This window comes from Oncorhynchus gorbuscha, linkage group LG07 (assembly GCF_021184085.1).
Source record: "Oncorhynchus gorbuscha isolate QuinsamMale2020 ecotype Even-year linkage group LG07, OgorEven_v1.0, whole genome shotgun sequence".
Taxonomy (NCBI): Eukaryota; Metazoa; Chordata; class Actinopteri; order Salmoniformes; family Salmonidae; genus Oncorhynchus; species Oncorhynchus gorbuscha.
The window spans coordinates 86270451-86287764 of NC_060179.1; the positions used below are offsets into that span (position 1 = coordinate 86270451).

Consider the following 17314-nt stretch of genomic DNA (forward strand, 5'->3'; position numbering starts at 1 on the left):
CAGCATGATGCTGCCACCACCCTGCTTCACTGTGGGGATGATGTTCTCGGGGTGATGAGAGGTGTTGGGTTTGCGATGGCCAAAAAGCTAAATTTTATTCTTATCTGACCAGAGTCAGATATTTGAGGAGTCTCCCACATGCCTTTTTGGTGAACACCAAACATGTTTGCTTATTTCTTTCTTTAAGCAATAGCTTTTTTTGGCCACTCTTCCATAAAGCCCAGCTCTGTGGAGTGTATGGCTTAAAGTGGTCCTATGGACAGATACTCCAATCTCCGCTATGGAGCTTTGCAGCTCCTTCAGGGTCATCTTTGGTCTCTTTGTTGCCTTTGATTAATGCCCTCCTTGCCTGGTCTGGTGGTTGGCCCTCTCTTGGCAGGTTTGTTGTGGTGCCATATTATTTCCATTTTTTAATAGTGGATTTAATGGTGCTCTGTGGGATGTTCAAAGTTCCAGATATTTTTTTATAACCAATCCCTGATCTGGACTTCTCCACAACTTTGTCTCTGACGTGTTTAGAGAGCTCCTTGGTCTTCATGGTGCCGCTTGCTTGGTGGGGCCCCTTGCTTAGTGGTGTTGGAGGCTCTGGTGCCTTTCAGAACAGATGTATATGTACTGAGATCATGTGACAGATCATGTGACACTTAGAGTGACACTTTATTTTACAAATTATGTGACTTCTGAAGGTAATTGGTTGCACCAGATCTAATTTTAGGGGCTTCATAGCAAAGGGGTGAATGTATATTTACGCACCACTTTTCCGTCTTTTATTTTTTAGAATTTCACCAATTTGTAATATTTTGTGTAAATAGTATACTGTAGCCATAGTATACGGTGGTATTTAGCCATAGTATACGGTGGATTTAGCCATAGTATACTGTGGTATTTAACCATAGTATTTAACCATATTTAACCATAGAATACTTTGGTATTTAACCATAGTATACTGTAGTATTTAACCATAGTATACCGTTGTATTTAACCATAGTATACTGTAGTATTTAACCATAGTATACTGTAGTATTTAACCATAGTATACCGTTGTATTTAACCATAGTATACTGTAGTATTTAACCATAGAATACTGTGGTATTTAACCATAGTATACTGTGGTATTTAACCATAGTATACTGTGGTATTTAACCATAGAATACTGTGGTATTTAACCATAGAATACTGTGGTATTTAACCATAGTATACTGTGGTATTTAACCATAGAATACTGTGGTATTTAACCATAGAATACTGTGGTATTTAACCATAGTATACTGTGGTATTTAACCATAGTATACTGTGGTATTTAACCATAGAATACTGTGGTATTTAACCATAGAATACTGTGGTATTTAACCATAGTATACTGTGGTATTTAACCATAGAATACTGTGGTATTTAACCATAGTATACTGTGGTATTTAACCATAGTATACTGTGGTATTTAACCATAGAATACCCTGGTATTTAACCATAGTATACTGGTAATTAACCATCGAATACTGTGGTATTTATTCATGTTTTCAGATTTAATGCAACTTCCTGGTATTTTAACCATAGTATACCCTGGTAATTAACCATCGAATACTGTGGTATTTATTCATGTTTTCAGATTTAATGCAACTTGTCTGATTTTAGGGTATTTCCACTAGATGTTGGAACATTGCTGCTATAACAGCCTCCACTCTTCTGGGAAGGCTTTCCACTAGATGTTGGAACATTGCTGCTATAACAGCCTCCACTCTTCTGGGAAGGCTTTCCACTAGATGTTGGGACATTGCTGCTATAACAGCCTCCACTCTTCTGGGAAGGCTTTCCACTAGATGTTGGAACATTGCTGCTATAACAGCCTTCACTCTTCTGGGAAGGCTTTCCACTAGATAATGGAACATTGCTCCATTCAGCCACAAGACCATTGGTGAGGTCGGGCACTGATGTTGGGCGATTAGGTCTGGCTCGCAGACGGCATTCAAATTCATCCCAAAGGTGTTCGATGGGGTTGAGGTCAGAGCTGTATGCAGGCCAGTCAAGTTCTTCCACACCAATCTCAACAATCCATTTCCTTATGGACCTTGCTTTGTGCAAGGGGGCATTGTCATGCTGAAACAAGAAAGGGCCTTCACCAAATGCTTGCCACAAAGTTTGAAGCATTGAATGTCCTTGTATGCTGTAGCATTAAGATTTCCTATCACTGGAACTAAGGGGCCCGAACCATGAAAAACAGCCCCATACCATTATTCCTCCTCCACCAAACTTTACAGTTGGCACTATGCATTCGGGCAGAAAGCATTCTCCTGGGATCAGCCAAACGCAGATTTGTCCGTCGGACTGCCAGATGGTGAAGCATGATTCATCACCACAGAGAACACGTTTCCACTGCTCCAGAGTCCAATGGCGGCGAGCTTTACACCACTCCAGCCAACGCTTGTCATTGTGCATGGTGATGTGTGTGGCTGCTCGGCCATGGAAACCCATTTCGTGAAGGATCCGACGAACAGTTCTTATGCTGATGTTGCTTCTAGAGGAAGTTTGGAAGTGAGTATTGCAACTGAAGACATGCTATGTATATCAGCACTCTGCGTTCCCGTTCTGTTAGCTTGTTAGGCCTACCACTTTGAGTAGTTGCTGCTGAATAGTTGCTGCTGAGTAGTTGCTGCTGAGTAGTTGTTGCTTCTAGATGTTTCCACTTCACAATAACAGCAATTACAGTTGACCGGGCAGCTCTAGCGGGGCAGATATTTGACGAACTGACATGTTGGAAAGGTGGCATCCTACGTTAAAAGTCACTGAGCTCTTCAGTAACTCCATTCTACTGCCAATGTTTGTCTATTGAGATTGCATGGCTGTGTGCTCGATTTTATACACCTGTCAGCAATGGGTGTGGCTGAAATAGCCGATTCTACCAATTTGAAGGGGTGTCCATATACTTTTGTGTATATATAGTGTCGCCAACCCAGACAGGATGACCACAACAGTGAATCAACCCACTCAGGTGACGCACCCCCAGCAGGGACGGCATGAGAGAGCCCCAGTAAGCCAGAATCCCAGTGGAAAGAGGGGAAACGGCCAGGCAGAGACAGCAAGGGCGGTTCGTTGCTCCAGAGCCTTTCCGTTCACCTTCCCACTCCTGGGCCAGACTACACTCAATCATATGACTCACTGAAGAGATGAGTCTTCAGTAAAGACTTAAAGGTTGAGACCGAGTTTGCGTCTGTGACATGGGTAGGCAGACCGTTCCATAAAAATGGAGCTCTATAGGAGAAAGCCCTGCCTCCAGCTGTTTGCTTAGAAATTCTAGGGACAATTAGGAAGCCTGCGTCTTGTGACCGTAGCGTCACAAGACGCAGGTATGTACGGCAGGACCAAATCAGAGAGATAGGTAGGAGCAAGCCCATGTAATGCTTTGTAGGTTAGCAGTAAAACCTTGAAATCAGCCCTTGCTTTGACAGGAAGCCAGTGTAGAGAGGCTAGCACTGGAGTAATATGATCAATTTTTTTGGTTCTAGTCAGGATTCTAGCAGCCGTATTTAGCACTAACTGAAGTTTATTTAGTGCTTTATCCGGGTAGCCGGAAAGTAGAGCATTGCAGTAGTCTAACCTAGAAGTGACAAAAGCATGGATTAATTTTTCTGCATCATTTTTGGACAGAAAGTTTCTGATTTTTGCAATATTACGTAGATGGAAAAAAGCTGTCCTCGAAATGGTCTTGATATGTTCTTCAAAAGAGAGATCAGGGTCCAGAGTAACGCCGAGGTCCTTCACAGTTTTATTTGAGACGACTGTACAACCATTTAGATTAATTGTCAGATTCAACAGAAGATCTCTTTGTTTCTTGGGACCTAGAACAAGCATCTCTGTTTTGTCCGAGTTTAATAGTAGAAAGTTTGCAGCCATCCACTTCCTTATGTCTGAAACACATGCTTCTAGCGAGGGCAATTTTGGGGCTTCACCATGTTTCATTGAAATGTACAGCTGTGTGTCATCCGCATAGCAGTGAAAGTTAACATTATGTTTTCGCATAACATCCCCAAGAGGTAAAATGTATAGTGAAAACAATAGTGGTCCTAAAACGGAACCTTGAGGAACACCGAAATTTACAGTTGATTTGTCAGAGGACAAACCATTCACAGAGACAAACTGATATCTTTCCGACAGATAAGATCTAAACCAGGCCAGAACATGTCCGTGTAGACCAATTTGGGTTTCCAATCTCTCCAAAAGAATGTGGTGATCGATGGTATCAAAAGCAGCACTAAGGTCTAGGAGCACGAGGACAGATGCAGAGCCTCGGTCCGATGCCATTAAAATGTCATTTACCACCTTCACAAGTGCCGTCTCAGTGCTATGATGAGGTCTAAAACCAGACTGAAGCATTTCGTATACATTGTTTGTCTTCAGGAAAGCAGTGAGTTGCTGCGCAACAGCCTTCTCTAGAAACTTTGAGAGGAATGGAAGATTCGATATAGGCCGATAGTTTTTTATATTTTCTGGGTCAAGGTTTGGCTTTTTCAAGAGAGGCTTTATTACTGCCACTTTTAGTGAGTTTGGTACATATCCAGTGGATAGAGAGCCATTTATTATGTTCAACATAGGAGGGCCAAGCACAGGAAGCAGCTCTTTCAGTAGTTTAGTTGGAATAGGGTCCAGTATGCAGCTTGAAGGTTTAGAGGCCATGATTATTTTCATCATTGTGTCAAGAGATATAGTACTAAAACACTTGAGCGTCTCTCTTGATCCTAGGTCCTGGCAGAGTTGTGCAGACTCAGGACAACTGAGGTTTGGAGGAATACGCAGGTTTAAAGAGGAGTCCGTAATTTGCTTTCTAATAATCATAATCTTTTCCTCAAAGAAGTTCATGATTTTATCACTGCTAAAGTGAAAGTCATCCTCTCTTGGGGAATGCTGCTTTTTAGTTAGCTTTGCGACAGTATCAAAAAGGAATTTCGGATTGTTCTTATTTTCCTCAATTAAGTTAGAAAAATAGGATGATCGAGCAGCAGTGAGGGCTCTTCGGTACTGCACGGTACTGTCTTTCCAAGCTAGTCGGAAGACTTCCAGTTTGGTGTGGCGCCATTTCCGTTCCAATTTCCAGGAAGCTTGCTTCAGAGCTCGGGTATTTTCTGTATACCAGGGAGCTAGTTTCTTATGAGAAATGTTTTTAGTTTTTAGGGGTCCAACTGCATCTAGGGTATTGTGCAAGGTTAAATCGAGATCCTCAGTTAGGTGGTTAACTGATTTTTGTCCTCTGGCGTCCTTGGGTAGGCAGAGGGAGTCTGGAAGGGCATCAAGGAATCTTTGTGTTGTCTGTGAATTTATAGCACGACTTTTGATGGTCCTTGGTTGGGGTCTGAGCAGATTATTTGTTGCAATTGCAAACGTAATAAAATGGTGGTCCGATAGTCCAGGATTATGAGGAAAAACATTAAGATCCACAACATTTATTCCATGGGACAAAACTAGGTCCAGCGTATGACTGTGACAGTGAGTGGGTCCAGAGACATGTTGGACAAAACCCACTGAGTCGATGATGGCTCCGAAAGCCTTTTGGAGTGCGTCTGTGGACTTTTCCATGTGAATATTAAAGGCACCAAAGATTAGAATATTTTCTGCTATGACTACAAGGTCCGATAGGAATTCAGGGAACTCAGTGAGAAACGCTGTATATGGCCCAGGAGGCCTGTAAACAGAAGCTATAAAAAGTGATTGAGTAGGCTGCATAGATTTCATGACTAGAAGCTCAAAAGACGAAAACGTCATTTTTTTTTTGTAAATTGAAATTTGCTATCGTAAATGTTAGCAACACCTCCGCCTTTGCAGGATGCACGGGGGATATGGTCACTAGTGTAGCCAGGAGGTGAGGCCTCATTTAAAACAGTAAATTCATCAGGCTTAAGCCATGTTTCAGTCAGGCCAATCACATCAAGATTATGATCAGTGATTAGTTCATTGACTATAATTGCCTTTGAAGTAAGGGATCTAACATTAAGTAGCCCTATTTTGAGATGTGAGGTATCATGATCTCTTTCAGTAATGACAGGAATGAAGGTGGTCTTTATCCTAGTGAGATTGCTAAGGCGATGTTGTCTCAGACAGACTAAGGCTGTACCCTGACCTGTTTCCATGCCAGGGCTGTGTGACTGGAGACTAGCACCAACTAGTGCTGCTCTAATCTCCAGTTATTTATGTTCACTGTTCTGTGGATACTTTATGTGGGTCAGTAAGGGCTGTTCTGTGAATGCTTTATGTGGGTCAGTAAGGGCTGTTCTGGGAATGCTTTATGTGGGTCAGTAAGGGCTGTTCTGGGAATGCTTTATGTGGGTCAGTAAGGGCTGTTCTGTGAATGCTTTATGTGGGTCAGTAAGGGCTGTTCTGGGAATGCTTTATGTGGGTCAGTAAGGGCTGTTCTGGGAATGCTTTATGTGGGTCAGTAAGGGCTGTTCTGTGAATGCTTTATGTGGGTCAGTAAGGGCTGTTCTGGGAATGCTTTATGTGGGTCAGTAAGGGCTGTTCTGTGAATGCTTTTCCAGAGGAACGCCTGTTCTGATTGCTGCCAGCCAGCCAGCATCTCTCGCTCTCTCTCTCTTCAGCTTCAACTCTAGTAGAGGAGAGGCCAGCAGTAGTAGTAGAGGAGAGGCCAGCAGTAGTAGTAGAGGAGAGGCCAGCAGTAGTAGTAGTAGTAGAGGAGAGGCCAGCAGCAGTAGTAGAGGAGAGGCCAGCAGTAGTAGTAGGAGAGGAGAGGCCAGCAGTAGTAGTAGAGGAGAGGCCAGCAGTAGTAGTAGAGGAGAGGCCAGCAGTAGTAGTAGAGGAGAGGAGAGTCCAGCAATAGTAATAGAGGAGAGGCCAGCAGTAGTAGTAGGAGAGGAGAGGCCAGCAGTAGTAGTAGTAGAGGAGAGGCCAGCAGTAGTAGTGGTAGAGGAGAGGCCAGCAGTAGTAGTGGTAGAGGAGAGGCCAGCAGTAGTAGTAGTAGAGGAGAGGCCAGCAGTAGTAGTAGTAGAGGAGAGGCCAGCAGTAGTAGTAGTAGAGGAGAGGCCAGCAGTAGTAGTAGTAGAGGAGAGGCCAGCAGTAGTAGTGGTAGTAGAGGAGAGGCCAGCATCAGTAGTAGAGGAGAGACCAGCAGTAGTAGTAGAGGAGAGGCCAGCAGCAGTAGTAGTACAGGAGTAGGCCAGCAGCAGTAGTAGTAGAGGAGTAGGCCAGCAGTAGTAGTAGAGGAGAGGCCAGCAGTAGCAGTAGTAGTAGAGGAGAGGCCAGCAGCAGAAGTAGAAGTAGAGGAGAGGCCAGCAGCAGTAGTAGAGGAGAGGCCAGCAGTAGTAGTGGTAGAGGAGAGGCCAGCAGTAGTAGTGGTAGAGGAGAGGCCAGCAGTAGTAGTAGTAGTAGAGGAGAGGCCAGCAGTAGTAGTAGTAGTAGAGGAGAGGCCAGCAGTAGTAGTAGTAGAGGAGAGGCCAGCAGTAGTAGTGGTAGAGGAGAGGCCAGCAGTAGTAGTGGTAGAGGAGAGGCCAGCAGTAGTAGTAGTAGAGGAGAGGCCAGCAGTAGTAGTAGTAGTAGAGGAGAGGCCAGCAGTAGTAGTAGTAGTAGAGGAGAGGCCAGCAGTAGTAGTGGTAGAGGAGAGGCCAGCAGTAGTAGTGGTAGAGGAGAGGCCAGCAGTAGTAGTGGTAGAGGAGAGGCCAGCAGTAGTAGTAGTAGAGGAGAGGCCAGCAGTAGTAGTAGTAGTAGAGGAGAGGCCAGCAGCAGAAGTAGAAGTAGAGGAGAGGCCAGCAGCAGTAGTAGTAGTAGAGGAGAGGCCAGCAGCAGCCGTAGTAGTAGTAGTAGAGGAGAGGCCAGCAGCAGCAGTAGTAGTAGTAGAGGATAGGCCAGGAGCAGTAGTAGTAGAGGAGAGGCCAGCAGTAGTAGTAGTAGAAGTAGAGGAGAGGCCAGCAGAAGTAGTAGAAGTAGAGGAGAGGCCAGCAGCAGTAGTAGAAGTAGAGGAGAGGCCAGCAGCAGTAGTAGTAGTAGAGGCCAGCAGTAGTAGTAGTAGAGGAAAGGCAAAGCAGTAGTAGTAGTAGAGGAGAGGCCAGCAGTAGTAGTAGTAGAGGAGAGGCCAGCAGTAGTAGTAGTAGAGGAAAGGCCAGCAGTAGTAGTAGTAGTAGAGGAGAGGCCAGCAGCAGTAGCAGTAGAGGAGAGTCCAGCAGCAGTAGCGGAGAGTCCAGCAGCAGTAGAGGGGAGTCCAGCAGCAGTAGAGGGGAGGCCAGCAGCAGTAGAGGGGAGGCCAGCAGCAGTAGAGGGGAGGCCAGCAGCAGTAGAGGGGAGGCCAGCAGCAGCAGCAGTAGCAGTAGAGGCCAGCAGCAGTATCGGAGGAGAGGCCAGTAGCGGAGGAGAGGCCAGCAGTAGTAGTGGTAGAGGAGAGGCCAGCAGTAGTAGTGGTAGAGGAGAGGCCAGCAGTAGTAGTAGTAGAGGAGAGGCCAGCAGTAGTAGTAGTAGAGGAGAGGCCAGCAGTAGTAGTAGTAGAGGAGAGGCCAGCAGTAGTAGTAGTAGTAGAGGAGAGGCCAGCAGTAGTAGTAGTGGAGGAGAGGCCAGCAGCAGTAGTAGAGGAGAGGCCAGCAGCAGTAGTAGAGGAGAGGCCAGCAGCAGTAGTAGAGGAGAGGCCAGCAGCAGTAGTAGAGGAGAGGACAGCAGCAGTACTAGAGGAGAGGCCAGCAGTAGTAGTGGTAGAGGAGAGGCCAGTAGCGGAGGAGAGGCCAGTAGTGGAGGAGAGGCCAGCAGTAGTAGTGGTAGAGGAGAGGCCAGCAGTAGTAGTGGTAGAGGAGAGGCCAGTAGTGGTAGAGGAGAGGCCAGCAGCAGTAGTAGAGGAGAGGCCAGCAGCAGTAGTAGAGGAAAGAACCAGCAGTAGTAGTAGTAGAGGAGAGACCAGCAGCAGTAGCAGTAGAGGAGAGGCCAGCAGCAGTAGAGGAGAGGCCAGCAGCAGTAGAGGAGAGGCCAGCAGCAGTAGAGGAGAGGCCAGCAGCAGTAGAGGAGAGGCCAGCAGCAGTAGAGGGGAGGCCAGCAGCAGTAGAGGGGAGGCCAGCAGCAGTAGAGGGGAGGCCAGCAGCAGCAGCAGTAGCAGTAGAGACCAGCAGCAGCAGCAGTAGCAGTAGAGGCCAGCAGCAGTAGCAGTAGAGGCCAGCAGCAGTAGCAGTAGAGGCCAGCAGCAGTAGCGGAGGAGAGGCCAGCAGCGGAGGAGTGGCCAGCAGTAGTAGTGGTAGAGGAGAGGCCAGCAGTAGTAGTGGTAGAGGAGAGAACAGCAGTAGTAGTAGTAGTAGAGGAGAGGCCAGCAGCAGTAGTAGTAGAGGCCAGCAGCAGTAGCAGTAGAGGCCAGCAGCAGTAGCGGAGGAGAGGCCAGCAGCGGAGGAGAGGCCAGCAGTAGTAGTGGTAGAGGAGAGGCCAGCAGTAGTAGTGGTAGAGGAGAGGCCAGCAGTAGTAGTAGTAGTAGAGGAGAGGCCAGCAGTAGTAGTAGTAGAGGAGAGACCAGCAGTAGTAGTAGTAGTAGAGGAGACCAGCAGTAGTAGTAGTAGTAGTAGAGGAGAGGCCAGCAGCAGTAGAGGGGAGGCCAGCAGCAGTAGAGGGGAGGCCAGCAGCAGCAGCAGCAGCAGCAGTAGCAGTAGAGGCCAGCAGCAGTAGCAGTAGAGGCCAGCAGCAGTAGCAGTAGAGGCCAGCAGCAGTAGCGGAGGAGAGGCCAGTAGCGGAGGAGAGGCCAGCAGTAGTAGTGGTAGAGGAGAGGCCAGCAATAGTAGTGGTAGAGGAGAGACCAGCAGTAGTAGTAGTAGTAGAGGAGAGGCCAGCAGTAGTAGTAGTAGAGGAGAGGCCAGCAGTAGTAGTAGTAGTAGAGGAGAGGCCAGCAGTAGTAGTAGTAGTAGAGGAGAGGCCAGCAGTAGTAGTAGTAGAGGAGAGGCCAGCAGTAGTAGTAGTAGTAGAGGAGAGGCCAGCAGCAGTAGCGGAGGAGAGGCCAGTAGCGGAGGAGAGGCCAGCAGTAGTAGTGGTAGAGGAGAGGCCAGCAGTAGTAGTGGTAGAGGAGAGGCCAGTGGTGGTAGAGGAGAGGCCAGCAGCAGTAGTAGAGGAGAGAACAGTAGTAGTGGTAGAGGAGAGGCCAGCAGTAGTAGTGGTAGAGGAGAGGACAGCAGTAGTAGTAGTAGAGGAGAGGCCAGCAGTAGTAGTAGTAGAGGAGAGGCCAGCAGTAGTAGAGGAGAGGCCAGCAGCAGTAGTAGAGGAGAGGCCAGCAGCAGTAGTAGAGGAGAGGCCAGCAGCAGTAGTAGATGGAGGCCAGCAGCAGTAGTAGAGGAGAGGCCAGCAGCAGTAGTAGAGGAGAGGCCAGTAGCAGTAGTAGAGGAGAGGCCAGTAGCAGTAGTAGAGGAGAGGCCAGTAGCAGTAGTAGAGGAGAGGCCAGCAGCAGTAGTAGAGGAGAGGCCAGCAGCAGTAGTAGAGGAGAGGCCAGCAGCAGTAGTAGAGGAGAGGCCAGCAGCAGTAGTAGAGGAGAGGCCAGCAGTAGTAGTAGTGGTAGAGGAGAGGCCAGCAGTAGTAGTAGTAGAGGAGAGGCCAGCAGTAGTAGTAGTAGAGAAGAGGCCAGCAGTAGTAGTGGTAGAGAAGAGGCCAGCAGCAGTAGAAGAGGAGAGGCCAGCAGCAGTAGTAGAGGAGAGGACAGCAGCAGTAGTAGAGGAGAGGCCAGCAGCAGTAGTAGAGGAGAGGCCAGCAGTAGTAGTGGTAGAGGAGAGGCCAGCAGTAGTAGTGGTAGAGGAGAGGCCAGCAGTAGTAGTGGTAGAGGAGAGACCAGCAGTAGTAGTAGTAGTAGAGGAGAGGCCAGCAGCAGTAGCAGTAGAGGCCAGCAGCAGTAGCAGTAGAGGCCAGCAGCAGTAGCGGAGGAGAGGCCAGCAGCGGAGGAGAGGCCAGCAGTAGTAGTGGTAGAGGAGAGGCCAGCAGTAGTAGTGGTAGAGGAGAGACCAGCAGTAGTAGTAGTAGTAGTAGAGGAGAGGCCAGCAGTAGTAGTAGTAGAGGAGAGGCCAGCAGTAGTAGTAGTAGTAGAGGAGAGGCCAGCAGCAGTAGTGGTAGAAGAGAGGCCAGCAGTAGTAGTGGTAGAGGAGAGGCCAGCAGTAGTAGTGGTAGAGGAGAGACCAGCAGTAGTAGTAGTAGTAGAGGAGAGGCCAGCAGTAGTAGTAGTAGAGGAGAGGCCAGCAGTAGTAGTAGTAGTAGAGGAGAGGCCAGCAGTAGTAGTAGTAGTAGAGGAGAGGCCAGCAGCAGTAGCAGTAGAGGCCAGCAGCAGTAGCAGTAGAGGCCAGCAGCAGTAGCAGTAGAGGCCAGCAGCAGTAGCGGAGGAGAGGCCAGTAGCGGAGGAGAGGCCAGCAGTAGTAGTGGTAGCGGAGAGACCAGCAGTAGTAGTAGTAGTAGAGGAGAGGCCAGCAGTAGTAGTAGTAGAGGAGAGGCCAGCAGTAGTAGTAGTAGTAGAGGAGAGGCCAGCAGTAGTAGTAGTAGTAGAGGAGAGGCCAGCAGTAGTAGTAGTAGAGGAGAGGCCAGCAGTAGTAGTAGTAGTAGAGGAGAGGCCAGCAGCAAGAGGAGAGGCCAGCAGTAGTAGTGGTAGAGGAGAGGCCAGCAGTAGTAGTGGTAGAGGAGAGGCCAGTAGTGGTAGAGGAGAGGCCAGCAGCAGTAGTAGAGGAGAGGCCAGCAGCAGTAGTAGAGGAGAGGCCAGCAGTAGTAGTGGTAGAGGAGAGGCCAGCAGTAGTAGTAGTAGAGAAGAGGCCAGCAGTAGTAGTGGTAGAGGAGAGGCCAGCAGCAGTAGTAGAGGAGAGGCCAGCAGCAGTAGTAGAGGAGAGGCCAGCAGCAGTAGTAGAGGAGAGGCCAGCAGCAGTAGTAGAGGAGAGGCCAGCAGCAGTAGTAGAGGAGAGGCCAGCAGCAGTAGTAGAGGAGAGGCCAGCAGCAGTAGTAGAGGAGAGGCCAGTAGCAGTAGTAGAGGAAAGGCCAGTAGTAGTAGTAGAGGAGAGGCCAGCAGTAGTAGTAGAGTAGAGGCCAGCAGTAGTAGTAGAGGAGAGGCCAGCAGTAGTAGTAGAGGAGAGGCCAGCAGTAGTAGTAGAGGAGAGGCCAGCAGCAATGGATTGTTTCTGGTCTATGACCCAGATATGTGTGCTGTTGTTTCAGCTGAGCGCTTTGGTAAGAAGCTGGAGGAGCTGTGTAGAGAGAGGAGCTCACTGAGGCTGGGTCTCCCCTCCAGACAGCCCAGTGTGGCTCTGTTCCTCCAGAGACTCAGAGAGGCAGTACACAGCGCCCTCGCCAGGATGGAGGACCACAGGTTAGTACCATTACTACAACACATCTCAACACATTACACTACAACACCCCACAACACATCACACTACAACAACCACACCACCCCACAACACACCACCCCACCCCACCCCACAACACACCACACTACAACACATCTCAACACATCACACTACAACACATCACAACACACCACCCCACAACACACCACCCCACCCCACAACACACCACCCCACCCCACAACACACCACCCCACCCCATAACACACCACACTACAACACATCTCAACACATCACACTACAACACATCACAACACACCACCCCACCCCCACCACCCCACCCCACACCACACCACCCCACCCCACCCCACCCCACAACACAACACCCCACCCCACAACACACCACCCCACCCCAAAACACACCACCCCACCCCCACACCACCCCACACCACACCACACAACCCCACCTCACAACACAACACCCTACAACACACCACACACCACAACACCCCACAAAACCCCACACCACCACAACACTCCACACCACCACAACACTCCACACCACCACAACACCCACACACCACCACCCCCCCACCCCACACCACCCCAGGACTGGGTAACAGAACAGGCCCAGGACAGTTTAACCACAGGCCCACCCCACCCCACAGAACCAGGATGCTAGTTTAACCCGTTTAATTGGGTACCACAACACCCACCCCAGAACAGACCCACAGGATGCACCAGAACAGACCCCAGGATGCTAGTTTAACTGGGTAACAGAACCCCACACTGGGTAACAGAACAGACACTATTTTAGTCGGTAACAGAAAACTGTATTATTGGGAAGTAACAGAACAGACCCACAGGATGCTAGTTTAACTGGGTAACAGAACAGGCCCACAGGATGCTAGTTTAACTGGGTAACAGAACAGGCCCACAGGATGCTAGTTTAACTGGGTAACAGAACAGGCCCACAGGATGCTAGTTTAACTGGGTAACAGAACAGGCCCACAGGATGCTAGTTTAACTGGGTAACAGAACAGACCCACAGGATGCTAGTTTAACTGGGTAACAGAACAGACCCACAGGATGCTAGTTTAATTGGGTAACAGAACAGACCCACAGGATGCTAGTTTAATTGGGTAACAGAACAGACCCACAGGATGCTAGTTTAATTGGGTAACAGAACAGACCCACAGGATGCTAGTTTTTAACAGAACAGACCCACAGGAAGTTTTGGGTAACAGAACAGACCCACAGGATGCTAGTTTAATTGGGTAACAGAACAGACCCACAGGATGCTAGTTTAATTGGGTAACAGAACAGACCCACAGGATGCTAGTTTAATTGGGTAACAGAACAGACCCACAGGATGCTAGTTTAACTGGGTAACAGAACAGACCCACAGGATGCTAGTTTAATTGGGTAACAGAACAGACCCACAGGATGCTAGTTTAACTGGGTAACAGAACAGACCCACAGGATGCTAGTTTAACTGGGTAACAGAACAGACCCACAGGATGCTAGTTTAACTGGGTAACAGAACAGACCCACAGGATGCTAGTTTAACTGGGTAACAGAACAGACCCACAGGATGCTAGTTTAACTGGGTAACAGAACAGAACAGTTTAACTGGGTAACAGAACCCACAGGATGCTAGTTTAACTGGGTAACAGAACAGACCCACAGGATGCTAGTTTAACTGGGTAACAGAACAGGCCCACAGGATGCTAGTTTAACTGGGTAACAGAACAGAACAGGATGCTAGGGTAACAGAACAGACCCACAGGATGCTAGTTTAATTGGGTAACAGAACAGACCCACAGGATGCTAGTTTAATTGGGTAACAGAACAGACCCACAGGATGCTAGTTTAATTGGGTAACAGAACAGACCCACAGGATGCTAGTTTAATTGGGTAACAGAACAGACCCACAGGATGCTAGTTTAATTGGGTAACAGAACAGACCCACAGGATGCTAGTTTAATTGGGTAACAGAACAGACCCACAGGATGCTAGTTTAATTGGGTAACAGAACAGACCCACAGGATGCTAAGTTTAGTTTAACTGGGTAACAGAACAGACCCACAGGATGCTAGTTTAACTGGGTAACAGAACAGACCCACAGGATGCTAGTTTAATTGGGTAACAGAACAGACCCACAGGATGCTAGTTTAACAGGATGCTGGGTAACAGAACAGACCCACAGGATGCTAGTTTAATTGGGTAACAGAACAGACCCACAGGATGCTAGTTTAACTGGGTAACAGAACAGACCCACAGGATGCTAGTTTAACTGGGTAACAGAACAGACCCACAGGATGCTAGTTTAACTGGGTAACAGAACAGACCCACAGGATGCTAGTTTAACTGGGTAACAGAACAGACCCACAGGATGCTAGTTTAACTGTTATTGTCTGTTATTCTTTCTGCTTTTGACCTGTTAAAGGGAAGAGGTGGAGAGGGATGGAGGGGAAGTGGCTGAAGCCGTCCAGGGTCCACTGCAAAGGAGAGAGTGTTTGCTGCAGGAGAAACGCATGGTGGAGGTGAGTAGATTTCGTTAGATAGCGATTGCTGAAAATAACAAGGCATTTTGGACACCTTTGGCCTGTTTGTATTAAATCACATCGATTTGTGCAAGTGTCCACCAAGTGTACACTCAACAGTTCTACAGTTCAGAGCGTTGTAGAATGAAGTAGTTAGATATGCCTGCAGCAGAAATACTACAGGAAATACCCAGTTGTGTACATTAAGAAATGTCCCATGCCCTGTAAATGGATCCTGTCATACACTGGTTGAATGAAGAATGTCCCATGCCCTGTAAAATGGATCCTGTCATACACTGGTTGAATGAAGAATGTCCCATGCCCTGTAAATGGATCCTGTCATACACTGGTTGAATGAAGAATGTCCCATGCCCTGTAAATGGATCCTGTCATACACTGGTTGAATGAAGAATGTCCCATGCCCTGTAAATGGATCCTGTCATACACTGGTTGAATGAAGAATGTCCCATGCCCTGTAAAATGTTGAATTGAGTGTGAATCCAAGTGCTGATTTAAGATCAGGTCCCCTGTCTGTATAATCCTATTTCTTATTATCTAGAAGTCAGAACTGATCCTAGATCAGCACTCCTACTCTGAGACTACTCTTTATGAATGCTCTCTGCCCTCGGGCCTGCCCCCAGGCGGAGATGGCAGAGCTGCAGTGGAGGCTCGGAGAGCTGCAGTCTCGGAGTTGCAGCCTGGAACAGCAGATCCAGCAGGAAGAGGAGGAGCTACAGACTGAGGAGGTTGAAGGACCCGCCCTGCGCAGCTGTAGCCACATCCAGCTCAGAGACATGGGCAATGCCCTCAATGACCTGGTAACATCACAGAGCAGGACCAGGATTTGTGTCTCTCCCCCTGAAGCCATACTCAGGTCAGTACTAATCCCAAATTCTCCAGGATCACTGTCTCTCCACACCTGGGGTCCCCTGAGAAAATCTGTACTAATCTTATCAAACCAAGTTAGGAATTGAAAAAAATATATACGTTTCAATATGAACATCTTCAAAGGATCTATCTGTCCATAACATTCCTCCTGTCTTCCTCTTCCCTTGCAGACTCCAGGATAAGGAGCGATCACTGAGTCTGTCCATAACATTCCTCCCGTCTTCCTCTTCCCTTGCAGACTCCAGGATAAGGAGCAATCACTGAGTCTGTCCATAACATTCCTCCTGTCTTCCTCTTCCCTTGTAGGAACACTGAGTCTGTCCATAACATTCTTCCTGTCTTCCTCTTCCCTTGTAGGAACACTGAGTCTGTCCATAACATTCCTCCTGTCTTCATCTTCCCTTGTAGGAACACTGAGTCTGTCCATAACATTCCTCCTGTCTTCATCTTCCCTTGTAGGAACACTGAGTCTGTCCATAACATTCCTCCTGTCTTCATCTTGCCTCCAGGATAGGAACACTGAGTCTGTCCATAACATTCTTCCTGTCTTCCCTCAGACTCCAGGATTGTAGTCTGAACACTGAGTCTGTCCATAACATTCTTCCTGTCTTCCTCTTCCCTTGTAGGAACACTGAGTCTGTCCATAACATTCCTCCTGTCTTCATCTTCCCTTGTAGGAACACTGAGTCTGTCCATAACATTCCTCCTGTCTTCCATCTTCCCTTGTAGGAACACTGAGTCTGTCCATAACATTCTTCCTGTCTTCCTCTTCCCTTGTAGGAACACTGAGTCTGTCCATAACATTCCTCCCGTCTTCCTCTTCCCTTGCAGACTCCAGGATAAGGAGGGATCACTGAGTCTGTCCATAACATTCCTCCTGTCTTCTTCATCTTCCCTTGTAGGAACACTGAGTCTGTCCATAACATTCCTCCTGTCTTCCTCTTCCTGACTCCAGGATAGGCAATCACTGAGTCTGTCCATAACATTGAGTCTGTCCATAACATTCCTCCCGTCTTCCTCTTCCCAGGATAGGAACACTGAGTCTGTCCATAACATTCCTCCTGTCTTCCTCTTCCCTTGCAGACTCCAGGGGAACACTGAGTCTGTCCATAACATTCCTCCTGTCTTCCTCTTCCCTTGCCTCCAGGATAGGAGAACACTGAGTCTGTCCATAACATTCCTCCTGTCTTCCTCTTCCCTTGCAGACTCCAGGATAAGGAGCGATCACTGAGTCTGTCCATAACATTCCTCCTGTCTTCCTCTTCCCTTGTGGGAACACTGAGTCTGTCCATAACATTCCTCCTGTCTTCATCTTCCCTTGTGGGAACACTGAGTCTGTCCATAACATTCCTCCTGTCTTCATCTTCCCTTGTGGGAACACTGAGTCTGTCCATAACATTCCTCCTGTCTTCCTCTTCCCTTGTAGGAACACTGAGTCTGTCCATAACATTCCTCCTGTCTTCATCTTCCCTTGTGGGAACACTGAGTCTGTCCATAACATTCCTCCTGTCTTCATCTTCCCTTGTGGGAACACTGAGTCTGTCCATAACATTCCTCCCGTCTTCCTCTTCCCTTGCAGACTCCAGGATAAGGAGGGATCACTGAGTCTGTCCATAACATTCCTCCTGT

General features: G+C 48.2%; 2 protein-coding genes across 7 annotated transcripts in view; both read left to right on the forward strand.

Annotated features, from left to right (window-relative positions):
* Positions 1–17314, forward strand: part of LOC124039065 (AT-rich interactive domain-containing protein 4B-like) — a 908546-nt gene that overhangs the window by 317955 nt on the left and 573277 nt on the right. The window lies entirely within an intron of this gene.
* disc1 (DISC1 scaffold protein) overlaps positions 1–17314 on the forward strand; it is a 149845-nt gene that overhangs the window by 41214 nt on the left and 91317 nt on the right. For all 6 annotated transcript variants that reach the window (XR_006839722.1, XR_006839723.1, XR_006839724.1 and 3 more), the window contains exons 4-6: positions 12127–12277; positions 14701–14797; positions 15439–15671. Coding sequence is in view for 3 of the 6 variants with exons in the window: in XM_046357664.1 (XP_046213620.1) it covers positions 12127–12277; positions 14701–14797; positions 15439–15671 (481 nt within the window). In the remaining 3 variants the exon portion in view is untranslated. The remainder of the gene's footprint in view (positions 1–12126; positions 12278–14700; positions 14798–15438; positions 15672–17314) is intronic.